This window comes from Mustela nigripes, chromosome 2, assembly GCF_022355385.1.
Source record: "Mustela nigripes isolate SB6536 chromosome 2, MUSNIG.SB6536, whole genome shotgun sequence".
In the NCBI taxonomy this organism is placed as follows: domain Eukaryota; kingdom Metazoa; phylum Chordata; class Mammalia; order Carnivora; family Mustelidae; genus Mustela; species Mustela nigripes.
Genome location: NC_081558.1, coordinates 90,746,715 through 90,765,008, shown reverse-complemented (window position 1 = coordinate 90,765,008; position 18,294 = coordinate 90,746,715). Strand labels below are relative to the sequence as shown.

At 47.4% G+C, this 18,294-nt stretch overlaps 1 protein-coding gene across 1 annotated transcript in view; it reads left to right on the top strand.

Moving 5' to 3' along the window:
* Positions 1-18,294, top strand: part of RAB6B (RAB6B, member RAS oncogene family) — a 53,870-nt gene that overhangs the window by 24,439 nt on the left and 11,137 nt on the right. The window contains exon 2 of the mRNA XM_059390945.1: positions 1,062-1,120. Within this exon, the coding sequence (XP_059246928.1) occupies positions 1,062-1,120 (59 nt within the window). The remainder of the gene's footprint in view (positions 1-1,061; positions 1,121-18,294) is intronic.

The following is an 18,294-nucleotide window of genomic DNA, read 5'->3' as shown; positions in this document are numbered from 1 at the left end:
CCACCAAAGAATCAGGGAGAGGCAGAATAGAGAACCTTCAGGAGCTGATTTTCTTGCTCTCCCTGCCAGGGTCATCTATCTCTAGCAGCCCAGAGCAGGAGGGGCTCTGAGCCAAGCTCAGCTGGGCTAGTCCCCCCTCCAAGTCTCCCAGGCCCATGGCAGAGACGTGATGGGACAGTGTAGAGAAGTAGTCTGTTGGGTCTGACCCAACAGCTGTTCCTTTGTCACCCTTCCTCCCATCCCAGATAATGAGAAATGCAGCCATAGGTATTTCTGCCACTGCCAGGCCCCAGGGGACCTGCACAGGGTTAGGTCAGAAGCCCAGCCCTGCAGTTTGGGAAATTAGCAGCATTTGTGGAATTCCCAAGAGCCTTACTTGATTTCTCTCAGCTGTGCCAGTGGTTCTTGTTTGGGGGGTGTTACTGCCCCTCAGAGGGCTTCTGTAAATGTGGGAGGGGGGTCTTGGATTGACACCTGACTAGGGATCCTGCCAGAATTTACCTGGCAGGGTCCAAGGATGTTAAACATCCTGTGAGGAGCTAGACCCTCAGGCACACACTACAAAAACCAGTCCTGCCCTTGAGCCACTAGGGGGGTAGTCCATTTACTTCCGCTGCCCCTCCAATTCCTTGGAAAGCCATCCTCCTTACCAGTCCCCAGGCTGAGTGAATGGGGGAAAAGAGCATGCCTCCATCCCAGCTTGTGGCCAATGGCAAGGATATATTTCCAGGTGGACGTGGGCCCAAGTGAGCAGGGCATCTTGTCTTGTACCAGCTTGCTCTGATTCTTCATATATGGCTTCTGGGGGTCAAAGAAGACCTGGGTGTGGGCGGTGAGACTTCTCCAGGCAGGGGAGGCTTCCTGCTTGGTGCTGGCAGGAACTCCCCTACAGCCCACCTGGTAGAGCCTTGGCCACCTCACCATGGGACACCCATGTGGGACATTTCCTCCTTTCTTCTAGGCTTTTTTGGTTCCTTATCCATTTGCTTCACATGGTATGTGTTTAGAGGAGTCTAGCATACCTGCTCCAGCTGAACCCCTCTCTTCTTCTTGTTTTGCAGTCGGGAAGACGTCTCTGATCACGCGGTTCATGTATGACAGCTTCGACAACACGTACCAGGTGAGGTCCTGGGTGCCCTTGCCTCCCCACCGTGTCTGCAGCCGGGATGACCACCTAGACCCCATGCCAACATCTGTTTTGTCTCGGAAGAGCTTCCCCTCTGTGTGCTGGGCCCAGCCCACTAAAGACCCAGAGCCCTTTTGAAAGTCCAGACCTTGATAAAGGAAACACTTCCAAGAGGAAAATTCTAGAAACAGGACACGTTTCAGTCTCTGTTCTCTTGCTCCCCATGGACAGGTCTAAACCACCACACTGTTTCGTTACTTGGAGTGTCATCATGTAGAGGAGAGTGGATAGGCAAGATGTGAATTGAGGGAGATGAAAATTAGAGCAGTAAGAGAACTTGCTCCTCAAGCATGGTTATGTTGACTCACCCCTGCACACAGGGGCATGTGTGCACAGTGGCTGAGGTACTTCCTTCCTGGAGAGGCTGGTTGTGATGGGGTTGCACTGCTCTGTGAGGGCAGGAGGCTGGGCAGAGTGACTTCTGTAGCTCCTGGCTCTTGAGAATGGTCTGGGGCCAACCAGCCCAAAGACTGAGCTCCTAGGATTCACTAACATTGCACTCTGCTGGCATTACTGGTGGGTCTGGAGGATCATGCAGATAAAGGAAGTTTCCCCTGCAACTCTAGCTTTTTGTGAAATGCACAAAATTGAAAATATTTCAGCTATGTTTAGGAGGAAAAAAAGATATTTTCTTCCTTAACCAAAGGACAAGTAATCATTTTCTAAGCCAGTGGGTTCTGTAAGCTATAAGTTCCAAGAGATGTTAGCTGATGTCAGTTGAGTGGGAAAGGTAGGAATGAAGGTTCGGTGCTTATACAGATATAGGGAACACTGGTATACAAAAGTCAGTCGACTTTCCTGCTGCAGGACTTCTCAAGGCTTTTACTACATTGATAGATGGTTTTGATTTGCTGAAAGAGGGATATAGTGTGCAGGATCTCCCAGCGGTGTTTGATCATGGGATCCTTTTGTTCCCGAGTCCTCAGAGGACACTTATTTATAGCACAAACTGGGGACTGCTGTGCTAAGAGGTCCCTCTGCTTCCCCAGACTTACACAGGATATGGAGTGCAGCTCAAGGCAAATGACAGGTCTGTGTCTGCTCCTTAGACTGTCTGTCTCCCTCAGGACCAGTCATTGTCTTTGCCTCGAATACACTCTTCTCTGCCTGCTTTAATTCCCTGCTTTACCTCTGCTGTGTCTAAAACACCAGATAACTAATGGCCTTGAAGAGTTGACAGAGGATAAGAACATGTGGCTCTCAGAGGGGGCCCTCGGTTCTCTGCAAAACCCTGGGCAGTGGCTTTAGAATGTCTGTCTTGGCTACACTTTGTGTTCTCTCCAGGCCAGGGCTTCCCAGAGGCCCCCATAAGGGAGTTCTGCCACATCAGTCTTCCCTTGAGATTACAGTTCTAACACACTTCAGTTCTGAAGTCTAACTGGAGATGCATTTATTTGTGTGTGTGTGTGTGTGTGTGTGTGTGTATGTTTGTATGCAAATGACCTGGCAGATCTTATTTTGATTATTTGATTTTTTAAAAATTCTAAGTTATTTATAATGCCTCTCATTGGTGTCCCACTGAAAACAACGGGACTCTTGGCTGGCTGCTGTTCTTGGTGCTGGGTAGCAGCAACTGTGGCCGCAGGACCTTTGCAGTGACTGATTCTCGTGCGCATGGACCAAGGCCTTAACTCCTCCCCAAGTCCTTTGAGTTTCTCAGAATCTCCTCCTACATCCTCTCCGGTGGCCTCTCCTCTGGCCTGCTGCTTGGCCTGCACCCGTTGGTCCCATGGTTCTCTCTGCTTGCTGCTCCCCACATGAGCCACAGTCACGCCTCCACACTTTGGCTCATAGTGTCACCTCAGCTGGAATGACCTTCCCCCTCTGCTTCTCTGCTGTGAGAAAGTCTTCTGGCTCATCAAGACTCTGAGCACTTGTTTGCTTTGTGGGTGGGGCCCTCCCCCCTCCCTCTACTCTGGAGCCCTCTGGCCCCAGCACGTTGTCTTCAGGCCTCCTTTAGTCTCCCAGTTCACAGCAACTCCTGTGTGCTCTGGCTCCTTGGACGGGCTCGGCGTTTGACTGAGGCCAGCACCCCTCAGATCTGCCCCTGCATTCGTAGGCCCAGCACAGAGTCTGGACATCGCTGGTGTTGAGTGCCTGCTGGCACCAGAGCGGCTCGGAGGAGCACTCTCTGCCTTGGTTTTCAGACCCCACCAGGCCAGGAGGCCACAGAGGCCAGATGTCTTAGCATGAAGGAGAAAAAGCCCAAAGGGAAGCAAGACCTTGCCCACCGTAGGCTTTTTTGACTTTTGTTATTGCAGCAGATAGAATTTCTTTCCCAATGCTCTTTACGATGATAATTAGGCTGGGAGGCCAGGGATCCAGTTCTGTGCATACACAGGCCATTTTAATGAACTCTCTGGAGAAAGAGGGGGAAATGGTATTGTTTATTTTGTTTATCTTAAGATGGTGGCAGAGACATTTGGGAAGTAGACAAGATCCCCAGGGGCTCTGGGAAATGTTGCTAGTTGTCCCTGGCCTCTCCCCACCAACCCCCTCAAACTTCCTCTCCATCAGCTGGCAGAGCCCCCTCCCTCCCCATTAGCTGAGACATTCAGTTCCCAGGATAGAATCATCCCTCCCTCTCTCCCATCCTTTTATAATTCTCTGGCTCTGTCTCTCATCCCCTGTGTTTCTCATTCACTCATTCAGACAGCAGGTGTTTGTCTAGTGCCTTCTCTGTGTCTGGAGGGACAGTGGGAGACAATGGCCTGGCCGCAGAATCTGGTCCTGCCCTCAGCAGGGGGACAGGGAGTAAGGGGTTCAACCTCATCCTGAGTGGCAGTGCATGAGCCCTCCTCCTCCCTCAGTCTGGTGCTGGACAAGCCTGAGGCCCTGAGGGGCTGGCCTGAGGACTTGTGAGGACCAGGGGCATGCAGAGCTGGGTTTCCTGTTCCACCCCTTGGAGGGGGCCTGTCTGCCTAGCAGGCCTTGGGGGGATGCCACCTTGTCAGCTGGTGGGCCTCAGGAGATGGGGTCTCCTGCCACTCCTGCCTGGCACAGCCCCTTGTTCTCTTGACACATTTGCTAACCAGCCTCTCATGACCCCTCCCATCCCCCCATCGAAATCCACTTACCTGATTAACCCCCAAATCAAGACTTACAGCCTGGTGAGATGAACTCTGCAGTAATTCTCTTGTACAGAACCCCAACTAAAAAACTGCTTTCAAAAGTTGTTGTAGAAGACACCTGCTGCTGCCTGTACTGTGATAAGACTTGACCCTCTGCCTAGGCCTGAAGAACACACCTGCAGGCCTGGTTCTTGGGCTGCCTTTTGGAAACCTGCATAGCGCCATGGTGAGAGGTTTCCCGCCCCTGCAGCGGCCACTGGGAGGGGAGACCAGGATTTGGGAACAGTACTCTTCTGGGGTTTCTCATAGGTCCCTCAGAGGCTCTCTGTCTTGGCTGTACCTTAACATCACCTACGGCGGAGATGGCCCAGAGATCCATAGGCTGGCTCAGGCAGTAGTGGTTTTCAATCTCTGAGGTGACTGAGATGACCTTCTAGCCAAGGCCTGAGCCAGCAGCCCATCCCTAGACCTCCCACCGCAGCACAACTTAGGAGGTGGCTGACCTAAGCGGCTGTTCCTAGGAGAGGGTCCTGGCCTGCTGGAGCTTACTCAGCTGCCCCAGGAGCACAGGACCCTTCCTGAAGGACTGAGAGGCTTTGCCCATGCTGGGTCACTCCGGGGATTTCACAGAGCCTCTGGGAAAGGAACAGAACAGCAGTGACTGCTGTGCCAGCACAGGCCGAGGGATGCCCCAGGAGCCCCTCACTCCTCAGCCATCAGCACTGTTGTTGCCAGCCACTCTGCCTGAGGCTTTCCTCCCACCTCTGGGCTCTGGATTTGTTTCCAGGGCTGCCAGAGTAAATGACCACAAACTGAGTAGTTTTAAACAATAGAATTTAATTTCTCACTGTCCTGGAGGCTGGAAGTCTAGAGCCACACTCCCTCTGAAGTTCTCCCCCCAGCATCCTGCAGCTGTAGGCTGCAGACCCTTGTTGTCAGGCTGCGAAGCTCCAGTCCCTGCCTCTGTCTTCATGCAGTCTTCTCTCTGGGCCTCTGTGTGTCCTCTCCTCTTCCTGAAAAGACACCACTCATTAGACTGAGAGGCCTCTTCTAAATGCGGGGTGGTTTTTCATCTTGAGGTTCTTAACTGCTTACATCTGCAAAGACTGTATTTCCAAATAAGGTCCCATTCTGAGGTTCCAGGTGGATATAAATTTGGGGTGGGACATTCTTCAGCCCACTACGGCATCTCCCAGTCTGATCCCAGTGGGGACCAGACCTTCTGGCCTGGGCCTTGGCTCCATCTGGAGCTTTAGACAAGGCAGGGGTTGGTGGCTGTTCTGGTGGGCACAGAAGGTTCTGCAGGGGAGCGTGGGACAGTTTGACTGTAGCTGTGCTGGAGGGAGGAATGATTATGTGCTGAAGGAGAAGCCTTTGTGGAAATTCCAAGTGTGATGATCCGTCACTGTGTGTGTGTGTGTGTGTGTGTGTGTGTGTGTGTGTGTGTGTGGTGGGGAGGGGTCTGCCTATGGCATTGGAGGATAAGAGTAGGGCCTTTGTGTGGGTTATTGGCAGGCTGCATTTTGATGTTCATGGACCTTACGCACTTTTGCCTTTATGGGTACTTTGGTCCTTCCTTTGTTAAATATATATATACATATATACGTATATATGAAATTATATTTTACAGCTATTGTTGAGAATATATAATCCCAACTAGATTCATTATTATATATTTTTATTATGTTCACTTTTCTCTTGATTTTCAAAGAAATTAAAAGTCAAAAAATATTTTTATGGTCCCCTAAAAGTACCCTGTGCCCTAGGAGCTGAGCCTGCCCTGCCTCGTGGATACATGTGCCTGGATGCTTGGGCCTGGGGAAGGCCCTGGAGGCTCAGAGGCACTTGGGCTCAGGAGGCAGGAAACAGAGAGCTATTGAGGGATCCACTGATGGGATCAAAGATTTCAGAGTTTGCAGGAGACAGATGCGGAGCGCTGGACTGGGGCAGGGTTGATGGATGCAGGTGGGGCTCACACAGACTTGGATGCTCCTGTGTGGGGCAGAACAGGGAGGAGTCTGACGGAGCAGTTATGCAGGGCCACATGGGAGGTGAGTGAGGGGCCTGGGCCAAGGACAGAAACACCAAAGGCAGCGGAAGGCATGAATGAACAGAGAGGGTCGGTGGGATGCAGAAGAGGGTGGGGCTGAAATGGGCCCTAGGTTTCTGTCTAGATACCTGGGAAAACCGTCAGTGCCATCAGCTCCAAGAAAAACGAAGAGTTGAGTGGGAAGGAATAATGGAACAGCCAAGGGAAATGTTTGAAAATGACCATTACATTGGGCAGACCCTTGAATGGTTGCCTGGAAGCTGGATTCCCAAAGCCCTAAGAAATGATGAGTTGTGGATTGGAGTGTAGAAAGGAGGTGGGGGTCCAGGCTGAGGGACCTCTCTTCACAGAATCTAAGATGCCACCCATCCACATGGGGTGTTCCAGGAACTGCCCAGAACCTGGGGAAGACAGGGATAGGATCTTCTGCCCATGGTAGATGTGGTCCGAGTGGGGTCACACACCGAGGAGACTGATGCAGTACATTCCCTCTTACCTTAGCTCGCTTTTTCTCCTCCAGAATGATGCTGCATACTGAGGAGGTCTGGGGTAAGAGCCCAGCTCTGTCACTTAGCTCAGAGACTCTCGGCTGGCATCCTACTTTCTCAGTATTGCAGTCTCTTTTAACCTGGAAATTATTTGGATAAGATTTAACCCCTATACGACCTAGACCAGTTGCCTCTAACTTTAGCAGTAAGAATGTGGATCATTTGTATTTCGACCATAGCTCATCACATGGGTCTTAAAGTCTAGATGATGGAAAACCACAGGCCGACAGTACCGTTGGCATAGATGTGTGTCATGGTATACTCTGTAGGGAAGCAGAACAGCACAAAACCTCACCAACAACAGCAACGGCTCTACCTCCAGCTAGGTCGATAGTGACAAGATGGCGCTAACAACACCTCCCTAATGGAGTGCCTGGCTAGGACATCGTGCCCCCATCCCCACCGTCCCTGTGCTTACCCCCGGGGAGGGATTGGCAGCTCTGCCAGATGCTGCTGTGCTTCTGGCAGAAGCTGGACCTCAAGTCCTCACTTAAGTCTAGCAAGCTGATGATTTTATTATGTTCGTAGAGTGGGGTTCCATCTTTGGAAACACTAAGTTCTGTGGTCAAAATGGGAGGCAACAGTCCTATACAGCAAAATGTTCTGAATGCCAGGCTGCTTGGCAAGATGTCCATGCCTTCGGAGACCCGCTGGGGTGCTACCAGTCACCCACGTGCTCCATCTGGAAATGATCTGGTTCTGGACTGAGGGTACACCTGCCCTGGCTCTGACCTCTTGTCTTCCCTGCCCTCCTCTCTCCTCTTCCTGCCTCTCTTCCATTGAGCATATACAAATTAGGAATGTGGTCCCCTCTTAGTACAGAACTCTGACTAATGGTGGCTTGAGAAGAGGGGTTGAAGTTTTCCAGGTGCACGCAGTCATGGGGAGGACTTGCAGGGGCACTGCTGCACAAGTGTGCTGTAGTCCCTGGGCTCTGGTTCCCACTCTGGTGCTCCTTCTGCTCTGTGGGTTCTCATCTGCATGCAGGCTGGCTGTTGCTGCTCCAGACATCACCTCTGCATTCAGGGCAGAAAAGGAAAGCAAGTGCTTCCCTGGAATGCCCTTGCTCTCTAGCAGACTGCAGCTTCAGTCTTATTGGCCAGAATTGGGTCACCCGACCACCCTTAGCCTCTGGAGAGGCTGGGAGAGCAGAAGATCTCCATGACCTTCTTTAGGCAAGTAGAGGAATAAGAGGTGACTGGTAGGTATTGGTGAGTCCACCAGCAGTGCCTGTTATGCTTTATAAGTTAAAGGGGCTCATGATGCCATTCTCTGCCCCAGATGTCAGCAGTCTGTCCTGTTCACTTTGTAGGTGACCCTTAGATGGGTCTTAGACACCCTCAAAAGTCCAACACTTGGAGCATCTTTCACCCTGTTAAGGAGAGGGCTTTTGTGCTTGGACCCTTTTGTGGCCCTCAGGCCACACATCTCTGGCCATCTGCATGGCTTTGAAGGGATTGACTGATTCTGATGAAATTTAACCCCTATATAAGTCAGAAGGTACATACTGTTTGGTTGACCTTTCAGACTACAGGAGATAAAAGACCAATTGATATAGATACTTAAATTGGGTGGTGACAGGCACAAGCTACTCTCCACTGGGAGGACAGTGGCCCCCAGACTGTGCAGACTCTGAGGCTGAAGTGGCTGAAAGAAGCCAGGTACCTGTGCCGTGGCCTCCTGAGTCAGCGTCTACTCCCTCAGAGCACAGTGCTGAGCTGCTGGCAAGGACAGATCCTGACCAGCATGTTTTCCAGAGGCTGCCGCCTCCTTCCCCCACAGCACCCACTTGCCAGTCTGAATCCGTAGTTCTGCCAGCCTCATTTGCATGCTGATTTGCATGACTCTACCCTATACTCTCATCTGATGGTTGGTACAGAGCACAGACAGCAGCTTCATTGTCAAGGGCTTGTCATGCCCAGCTGCTTTCTGCCACTTGTGGATGCTTCCCCAGCCATGGGCCAAGGCCTGGCCAACACTAGAAAAAGACACACACACACTCCTTTTCAAGATTTCTCTTCCTGAGAAGAGTCTTGAGTCAATTTATGCAAATCACCATGCAGATTTCCACTGCAGACTTTATTACTGTGTCTTGCCAGAACGTGGATGCAAAATTATATTTCATCATAGAAGCACACAACAAAAAAGATGTCAACAACTGCCTCAGGAAACATCTCTTTTCTTGGGGATCCACTGGGCCAGTGGCTGTCTTGTGCAGAGGGAGATGTACAACGGACCATCATTCTGCATGGGTGTCTGAGCCCCCGCTGGCACTGTGTAACACCACCTTCTTCTGAAGTTGTAGACGCAGCTGGGAAATCTGTGTTTGCTAAGATTTCTCATAGTTTGTGTACAATGAAATGCCTGCCATTTTTCATAAGTAGTGCATTTGGTAAGCATGATACTACAGGAATAAATAGTGGAGTCCAGAGCGCAGCCCATCCTCCTGGGGGACAGGCAGCAGGCAGCACAGCTGAGGACTCACAGCTGAGTCCATAGAGATCATGGACTGGCAGGAGAGCCCCTGAAATCAAACCTTTCGCTCATGTGTCTTGATATCCTCTTTGCATTCCTGTGGCATAGTTACCAGCAAGACTAATTTATTTATAAGAGGAAATGAACAACAGAGAATGCATACGTTGACTCAGACTTCATGACAAGCTGGAAGAGAGATGTGGTCTCCTTTAGAATCCAGTCAGCCTTTCCTACAGGGAACACTAGTTTATTAATAAGGGATGTTAATAAGGATTGTAAGCACAAAGTTTTCTAGAGCAAGGGAGCTTGGGAAATGTTGGGTTCCGTGTAATTGTTCATGTTTCTTCAGTGCAGGACTTCTCAGAAACTTTACTGTGCCAGCATGTTTTATGGCTCTCCACTAGGAGTTAGAACATGCAGCCTTTCTTAGAAACACTTGATTACAGTTTACCTTTGTCCTGTAGGTTACCGCTTGGGGATGTATTTCCAAGAGCCAAGTCTGAGAAACGTGGGAGGGAGGGTCTTCTCCATGGCAGGTTTTTACAGCTTCTCTCAGAAATGCTCTGGTCAGTTGGTCAGCCTTCATTTTTGTATATGCAGAGTACCTGTGTGTAGTCTAACTCATGTGATCTGCAGTCCTTCAAGAAGGCTATGATAATCCCCGTTTTAGAGAGAAGAAGTTCCCAATCCAGTGTTTTTCCCAGCCCATCACAGAACACTGGCAGAGGTCACTGAAAACAGCACATGATCCCACCAGGTCCGTTTAGCTGCAGCTTCTGGAACTGGTCATGGTCAGCCCAGGGAGGCACTGAAGGAAGCCTACGTTTGCTGGCAGAAATCTACCCTTGCCCCCTCCCCAAGAGCCTATGAAGGCTCCTGATCATTCCAGCCTCTGAGCCTCCTGGCAGCACAAGGTCTGTGGGCATATCGTGGATCTGGGCTTTACCTTCAAAGCAAAAGTGACTCTCCCCATCCCAACTCACCCACACAAGCACACCACACCCATTCCTACCCTCATACACATACTTATACCTGCAAATGAATACGTAGTTGCATGGGCACGTGTGTATCTCCATTGTGCAGGGGTCTACCCACACATGCACACGTTCCCGTCAACACACACCACCCTCTGTGACATGTGCTGGCCTTCAAGAGGGAGTGTGGGTTGTGGCAGGTAAGAGGGAATCACAGAGGATTCTGCCTGGGTAGCTAATTGTTCTGTTTGCTTGGTGTCCCCCATCATCCTGTCAGATAATTTCTGTTGTTCTGTTTTTACACTCACTGTTCCAGCTGCCATGTGCTGTCAAACCTATCAGTGATTTTAAGATTTCAGATACTTATTTTTCAATTCTAAGTTTGTATTTGGTTCTCTTTTATCGTTTCTCTTTCTCTGCTGAGATTTTCTTAAAATCTGCGCCTTGAGCATATTTCTCTATATACTTGAGCATAATTATATTAGCTACTTTAAACTCTGCTACTTTAAACTCTGCTACAGTATCTGGGTCACCTCAATGTTGGTCTCCACCTGTTCTCTTTTTCCTTGAATATGGTTTGCACTAAATATGCTGAGTACATCAATATTTATCATACACATTGTAATTTAGACTGTGGATTATGTTTCTTCCTTCGGAAGAGTATTGGTTGGACACAATTTCTCCATTTTCTTCCGTGTAGTAGGCACCACGTTTTAAAGTTTTATCAGATTTGTTTGCTTTGTTTTGTTTTCAGTTTTAGGTAGGCTGCTTGAGGTCTGCTTGGGTCAGTCAGAGATTTGGGCAGCTTTCACATGTAGAATTTGGAGTGCCCTCTCTGTGACTTTCTCATGTTTAGGATTTCCCACATTTTCTGGCTGTTGTGGTAGCTTTGGGATTTGACTTGTTTCTCAAATAGCAAGACTGTGGGTGTCTTGCCAAATTTTAGTGACCCCTGGGCTCCAGCCAGGGCTGCCCTCAGTCATAAAAGCAGGAATCTCACCCAGGGCTGTTCCCTTTTTTAAAGTTGACTCCCCTCCAGTTTCTACCTGCTTTTGGTCCCTTTGCGGTGCCTTCAGAGAGTTGTTGGTTGTATTCTGTTCAGAGTTTATGATAGCAGTCTGCAAGAGGCTTGTTCTGATAGGAGCTCTGCCGTGACAGAAATCAGAACTCTCCCATTACCTCCATCTGGGGCTTTTCTCCCCACATTTCCCATCCTCCATACACCCCCATTTTCACCTGCTGGAAAGTTTGCATTCACTCGAGGACTTGTATAGTTCCTTCATCTTGTCTCAGGAAATCAGAATCAGGGTCCCTTTCTCTTAGAGTCCTTCTTACAGTACTGGTCCTTTCCCATCTGTCAAGGACCGCAGTTCTGTGTGCTGTAATCTTAGCTCCTCTACTGGGTTGGAAGTTCAAAGCTTAATCTAAAACTCTAAATAAGCATTAACCATGGGGAAGAGCATTCCAGGGGAGGGAATGGGTCTTCATGGGCAGGAATGGGGGCTCGTTCTGCTCTGGACCTAACAATTAGTAGGCATTCAAGGATGAGAAAGTGAATGAGTTATTATTTACTCACAGTGTTTGCCAGAAAGGAGCTGCCCAGGGCCTGAGAGAGACGGGCTCCAGCTGGTGGTGGTGTGGGGCCAACTGCTTGTGCCTTGTGTCTGGGAAAATAGATGATGCCAGGGAGCTAGAGATTTCCTGGTAACCAAGGCCCAGTAAAGGCCATCTTAAAAGTTCTTGTTTTTGCTCCCTCCTTAGAGAGCCGCCTTTTGTAGTTCTCGTTAAAATGCAAATGAAGTTCCTCTTAAGTGGGCTCTGCTGAGCTATTATGGCTAATGACCATAAGAGTCTGACAATAAGAAGCCAGACACGATGTGACCCCCATGCAAACCCAGTGACAGCTTCAGGGCACAGTGACAGCTTCAGAAATGAAGGGATTTCAGGAAGCAGAGAGAGTACAGCCAAGTAGTCAAAAGCAGAGGCTTTGCAGTCACGGAGACCTGCGTTCAAATCCTGCTTCTGCCACACAGGGCACCTGTGTGACCTCGGTTTCTGGGTGAGCCTTGGTTTCCTCACGAACAGCACCGTCCGCATACATGGGCATCTCCCTCTGTCTCTCACTCCAGGGAGGGAATGTGCCCCTCCTTCTGGATACCTCAGGCTGATTACAGCCCAAGCTCAGAGACTAGGCAGTTGTTTGCAAAACTTACCTGCACAAATGAATTACCGCAGGCTTATTTGGAATCCTGGTCTCTGAAGCAAGTGACCCATGCACTGCTTGGGCAGTAGGAGAGACTGACTGGTATGAGATCTTCCCTATTTCCTATAGCAACTGTTAAATGAAGGGCCCTGGGGCCAACCTGAGGGTGCAGAAAGTGACTTCCAGAACAGGACTTGCAGAGGAACTGAATCTGAATAGGTTTTAGCCACATGGAAGAACATTCTGAGGAGGGAACAGTACGAGATAACACTAAGAAATACAAAGTGACTTGTGTGTGTGGTGTTTTGACCAGAGCATGGTCAGTAAAGTATAAAGTAACAGCTGGACACGAGAGGAAGTGAGGGCAGGCCCTGAACTGTTTGTAGACCAAGTGAAGCATTTAGACTGTTTCCTAGGGACAGGGGGAGGGAAGTGATCAGATTTATGTTTTAGAAAGCTAACCCTCATGCTGGATGACAGATTAGTTATAAGGGGGAGGACCTGAGGGCAGAGAGACCAGTTAGAAAGCTGTTGAGGTTATTCAGGTAGAGAAGTTGGAGGTCTGAACCAGGGCAGTGCTAGGGGGATGCTGAGAACATAGAGGCGAAATGCTCCGGGGTGAAGCCATCAGCTCAGTGATTCTTCTGACTTGAGGGAGCAGACGAGAGAGCAGGCAACCAGCAGGGACTCGGGAAGACTCCCTTGGCTTGGATACCTGGGGTGGTAGCGGTGCTGTTCATGGAGGGAGGAGAATTAAAGCTGGTTTGGAGGGAGATGGTGGGCTCTGTGTGGGACACACTGTGACTAGGGAGATGTCTAGTGAACAGCTGGATGCCTGGACTTGGGGTGCAGGACAGAGGTAAAGCCCAGGATGTGGACTGAAGCTGAGAGAGTAATGAGGTCCCCTGACACAGAACAGGGAACGACAAGCAACATGTTAGAGAAAGGAACAAGTTCCTAGGAGAGATCAATGAGGAACAGCAGTTAGAGAGGCAGGGAAGCCAGAAACAAGTAGTATCATGAAATGCAAAGGAAGGAGGTGTGCCAAGGAAAAGGACTGGTCATCAGGGTTAAAGGCATCAAACAGAGCTTCGCCTGCAAGTGTCCTTACAGTTTGGAGATGAAATGGCTCCTGGCAACCATAGCAAGAGCAGCTCCAGTAGGCAGAGGACAGAAGCCATGCCACCCTAGTCAAGCAGCAGGTGGGAGGGGAAGAAGGGGAGCCTGGGTTTGGGGTCCTTTTCCAGAAAGCATATCACTTGAAGAGTAGCTAGAGAAACATTTAGTGACAGGGACGTGAGATTTCTGAGAATACTTCTTGGACAAAGGCAAAGAGTGAGTAGTGCATGAAAGATTGAAAATACAGAAAGGAGATGGCTGACAGAACATCATCTGGGAGGAGGGGGCTAGGGACAAGGGGACCCGCAGGGAGAGGCTGGCTTTGAACAGGAGGAACAAACACTCAGAGTCCAGAAGGATGTGGGGTAGGGCTGGACACTTGTAGACAACTTTGCAAATACCCTTTTCAGTCCTGGTTCTGCCATTGGCAGCTGTTGACCTTGAGCAAGTAACTTAGCACCTCTCACTCTCACTCAGGTGTCTTAGCAGTGGCGTTTGCATACTGAGGAACGTAGCTCGTAACAGAGGTTATCAGGAATACATGAAGTAGGGCATGTCAAGTGCTCTGCACGATAGCTGGCAAAGGCTAAGTACTCGGATGTTTCATCATCGTACCATGTTTACCCCTGTTATTGTACTAAAGGTAAACACAAGGAATTGAAGTGCTTTATAAATAATGTTGAAAAGTAGGACTTGAGGCCATTTCTGAGAAGGAGCCACACTGAGGACAGAAGAAGAGGGGAGAATGTTATGAACTGTTGCTGATATGGGTGGAAGTTAGGTGGTGATCAAGGACAAGTCACCTGTTTTTATATTTACCCATAGATTTACCATCTGTGGTACTCTTCTATTCCTTCTTTAAAGATGCAAATGTTCGTCTGTGACATTTCCCTTTGGCCTAAAGTATTTCTCATAATTAAGACTCACTGGTGACAGATTATCACAGCTTTCCCTTATCTGAAAATGTTTTGTTTTTCATTTCTGAACAAAAGTGACACTGGCTGTGGAATCGTAGGCTGACATAATGGTGGCGGAGATACTATTTCTTTTGGAACTTGATTCTTTTCCATTGTCTTCTGTCCTCAATTGTTTCTGATGAGAAGTCAACCATCATTCTCGGCATTATTCCTTTGTACAAATGTGTCTTTCTGTTTTCTTGCTGCTGTCAAGGTTTTCTCTGTATCTTTGGTTTCAGTAATTTGACTATGACATGCCCATGTGTGGTTTTCTTTGTATTTATCGTGTTTTAGGCTCACTGAGCTTCTTGGTACCATGGGTTGATGTTTCTAACCAAATTGGAGAAAATTTTAACTTATTTTTTCAAAAATCTTTTTGCTTATTCTGTCTATTCTCATTATGAGGCACCAATTGCATGTATAGCAGATCACTTGATACTGTCCTAGCTGTTCAGGAGACTTCATTTTTATTGTATCTTTTTTCTCACTGTGTTCCAGTTTGAACAGCTCATTTTAGCTTGTCTTCAAGTTCATTGACCTTTCTTCTGCAGCATTCGAGCTGCTGTTACAGAAATCCTGTGCGTTTTTATTTCAGGTACTGTATTTTGTAGTGTTGAGATTTTCAGTTTTTGTTTTTAGAATTTCCATGTATCTCTTGAAATTCATCATTCATCTTTTCCTTTGTATTTTTAAAATATATATAACAAGCATTCTGAAGCCCTTCTCTGCATATCCAGCATCTGGTTCATTTGGGGGGGGTCTGTTTTCTTGATTATGATTTGAATTTCCTCCTCTTCACTTGCCTAAACCTTGTTTTATTGCATAGCGGACATTGCAAAAACAGGCATACCTTGGAGATACCTGCAGGTATGAAGACCATGACAGTATGAAGCAAATGAATTTTTTGGTTTCCCAGTGCATATAAAAGTTATGTTCATACCACACTGTCATCTATTAAACATATAATAACATTATGACTAAAAAATAACATACATAACTTAATTTCAAAAACTTTATTGTTTTAAAATGGTAACCATCATCTGAGTTTTCAGCAAGTTGTAATCATTTTGCAGGTGGAGGGTCTTGCCTCACTTTTGGTTGCTGCTGACTGATCAGGATGGTGATTGCTGAAGGTTGGGGTGGCTCTTAAAATAAGACAAGGAAGTTTGTCACAGCAGTTGACTCACTGATAAACAATTTCTCTAGCATGTGATGCTGTTTGATAGCATTTTGCCCACAGTAGAACTTATTTCACAGTTGCAGTCTGTGCCCTCAAACCCTCCCGCTGCTCTATCGGCTCAGTTTAGTGGTATTCTCAGTCCCTGGTCATCACTTCAACAATCTCCACAGCATCTTCACCAGGAGTAGATGCCATCTTAAGAAACCCCTTTCTTTGCTCATCCATGAGAAGCAACTCCTCATCCGTTCAAATTTTTTGTGAGACTGCAGCAAGTCAGTCCTGTCTTCAGGCTTCATTTCTAGATCTCATGCTATTTCTACCACATTGGCAGTTAACTTCCTCCACTGAAGTCTTGAATCCTTCAGAGTCATCCATGAGTGCTGGAATCAACTTCCAACCTCTTGTTAATGTTTATATTTTGACCTCTTCCCATGAATCACAAGTGTTCTTAATGGCATCTAGAATGGTAAATCCTTTCCAGAAGGTTTCAATTTACTTTGCCCAGATCCATCAGAGGAATCACTATCTGTGGCAGCTAAAGCCTTACAGAATGTATTTCTTAAGTAACAAGACTTTAAAGTCAGAATTACAACTTGGTCCATGGGCTGCAGGATGGATGTTGTGTTAGCAGGCACAAAAACAACATTAATCTCATTGTACATCTCTGTCAGAGCTCTTGGATGACTGGGTGCATTGTTAATCAGCAATAATATTTTGAAAGGAATCCTTTTTGCTGAGCAGTAGGTCTCAACATTTAATATTAGTATTACAATATTTAGTAAACCACGTTGTAAATAGGTGTGTCATCCATATTTTTTTGTTCCATTTATAGAGCACAGGCAGAGTAGATTTAGCATAATTCTTTAGGACCCTAGGATTTTGGAATTGTAAATGAGTACTGGCTTCAACTTAAAGTGACCATGTGCACTGGCCCCTAACGAGAGAGTCAGCCTATCTTTTGGAGCTTAGAAGTCAGGCACTGACTCTAGCTACGAAAGTCCTAGCGGCACTTGGGTGGCTCAGTTGATTAAGCATCTGCCTTCAGCTCAGATCATGATCTCAGGGTCTTGGGATAGAGCCCCACATTGGGCTCTCTGCTCAGTGGGGAGCCTGCTTCTCCTTCTTCCCCTACCCCTCCCTCTCACTTGTGCGCTCTCTCTCTCAAATCAATCAGCCAGTCAGTAGTTAGCTAGATAACCCTAGATGGTATCTTTGCATAAGGCTGCTTCGTCTACCTTAAAAATCTGTTACTTAGTGCAGCCACCTTTGCAAGTTATCTTAGCTCAAGCTTCTGGATCTCTTGCTGCAGCTTCTACATCAGCACTGGCTGCTTCCCCTTGCACTTTGATGTATGGAGACGGCTGCTTCCCTTAAACCTCTGCTAACTTCAGACTTTTCTTCTGCAGCTTCCTTATCTTTCTTAGCCTTCATAGAATTGAAGAGAATTAGGGCTTATCTCCATATTTTACTTTGTCTTAAGGGAATGTTGTGGCTGGTCTGATCTTCTATTCAGACCACTAACATTTTCTCTGTATCAGCATTAAGGTTGTTTCATTTTCTTATGGCCCGTCTGTTCACTGGAGTAGTACTTCTAGTTTCCTTCAAGAACTTTTCCTTCGTTCACAACTTGACTAACAGTGTGGTGCAAGAGGCTTACCTTTTAACCTATTTCAGCTTTTGACATCCTTTCTAACTAAGCTGAATAATTTATAGCTTTTGATTTAAAGTGAGAGATGTGCAACTCTGCCTTAGAAGCAATGACTGCAGGTCATTAATTGGCCTGATTTCCATATTCTTGTATCTCAGGGGATAGGGAAGCCTGAGGAGAGGGAGAGATGGAAGAATGGCCAATTGCCGTGGAGTAGTCAAAATACACACAACATTTATCAGTTAAGTTCACTGTCTTATATGGGTGCAGTTCATGGCATTCCAAAACAATTATAATAGTAACACCAAAGATCACTCATCACAAGAGTACCAGAAAAAATGTAATAATGATACAAATTTTGAAATATGAGAATTATCAAAATGTGACACAAAGACATAAAGTGAGCAACCGTTATTGCAAAAATTGCCCCAGTAGACTTGCTCTACACAGAGTTCCCTGCAATTTGTGAAAAACCGTTTTCTGCAAAGTACAATAAAGTGAAACATAGTAAAATGAAGTGTGCTTGTAATAAGTTATAGAGATTCCTAGGTTCTGTTACTTTCTTCTGAAGAGTGTTGAGTTTTATTTTAATAGGCAATTAAATTATAGACAGCTAATCGTTTTGGGGGGGATAAGGGGGCAGGGATTATCTGCCATGTTTAAATTTTGTTAAGATAGGTCACTTTCGGTTTTTCTCTCAGTCTTCTGGTGTGACCCTTAGTCCTGAGATGATAACCTTCCTCCCAAAGCCAGCCCTTGTGGTTTTCCCATGGAAAGCCTGAGGTGTTTACCAAGTCCTTCTAACTTAAATGATTAGGAAGTTAACCTCAGGGGAAAAAATTGGTTAGATGTTGCATTGTACCTTGTTCTCTTTCCTTCCTTCA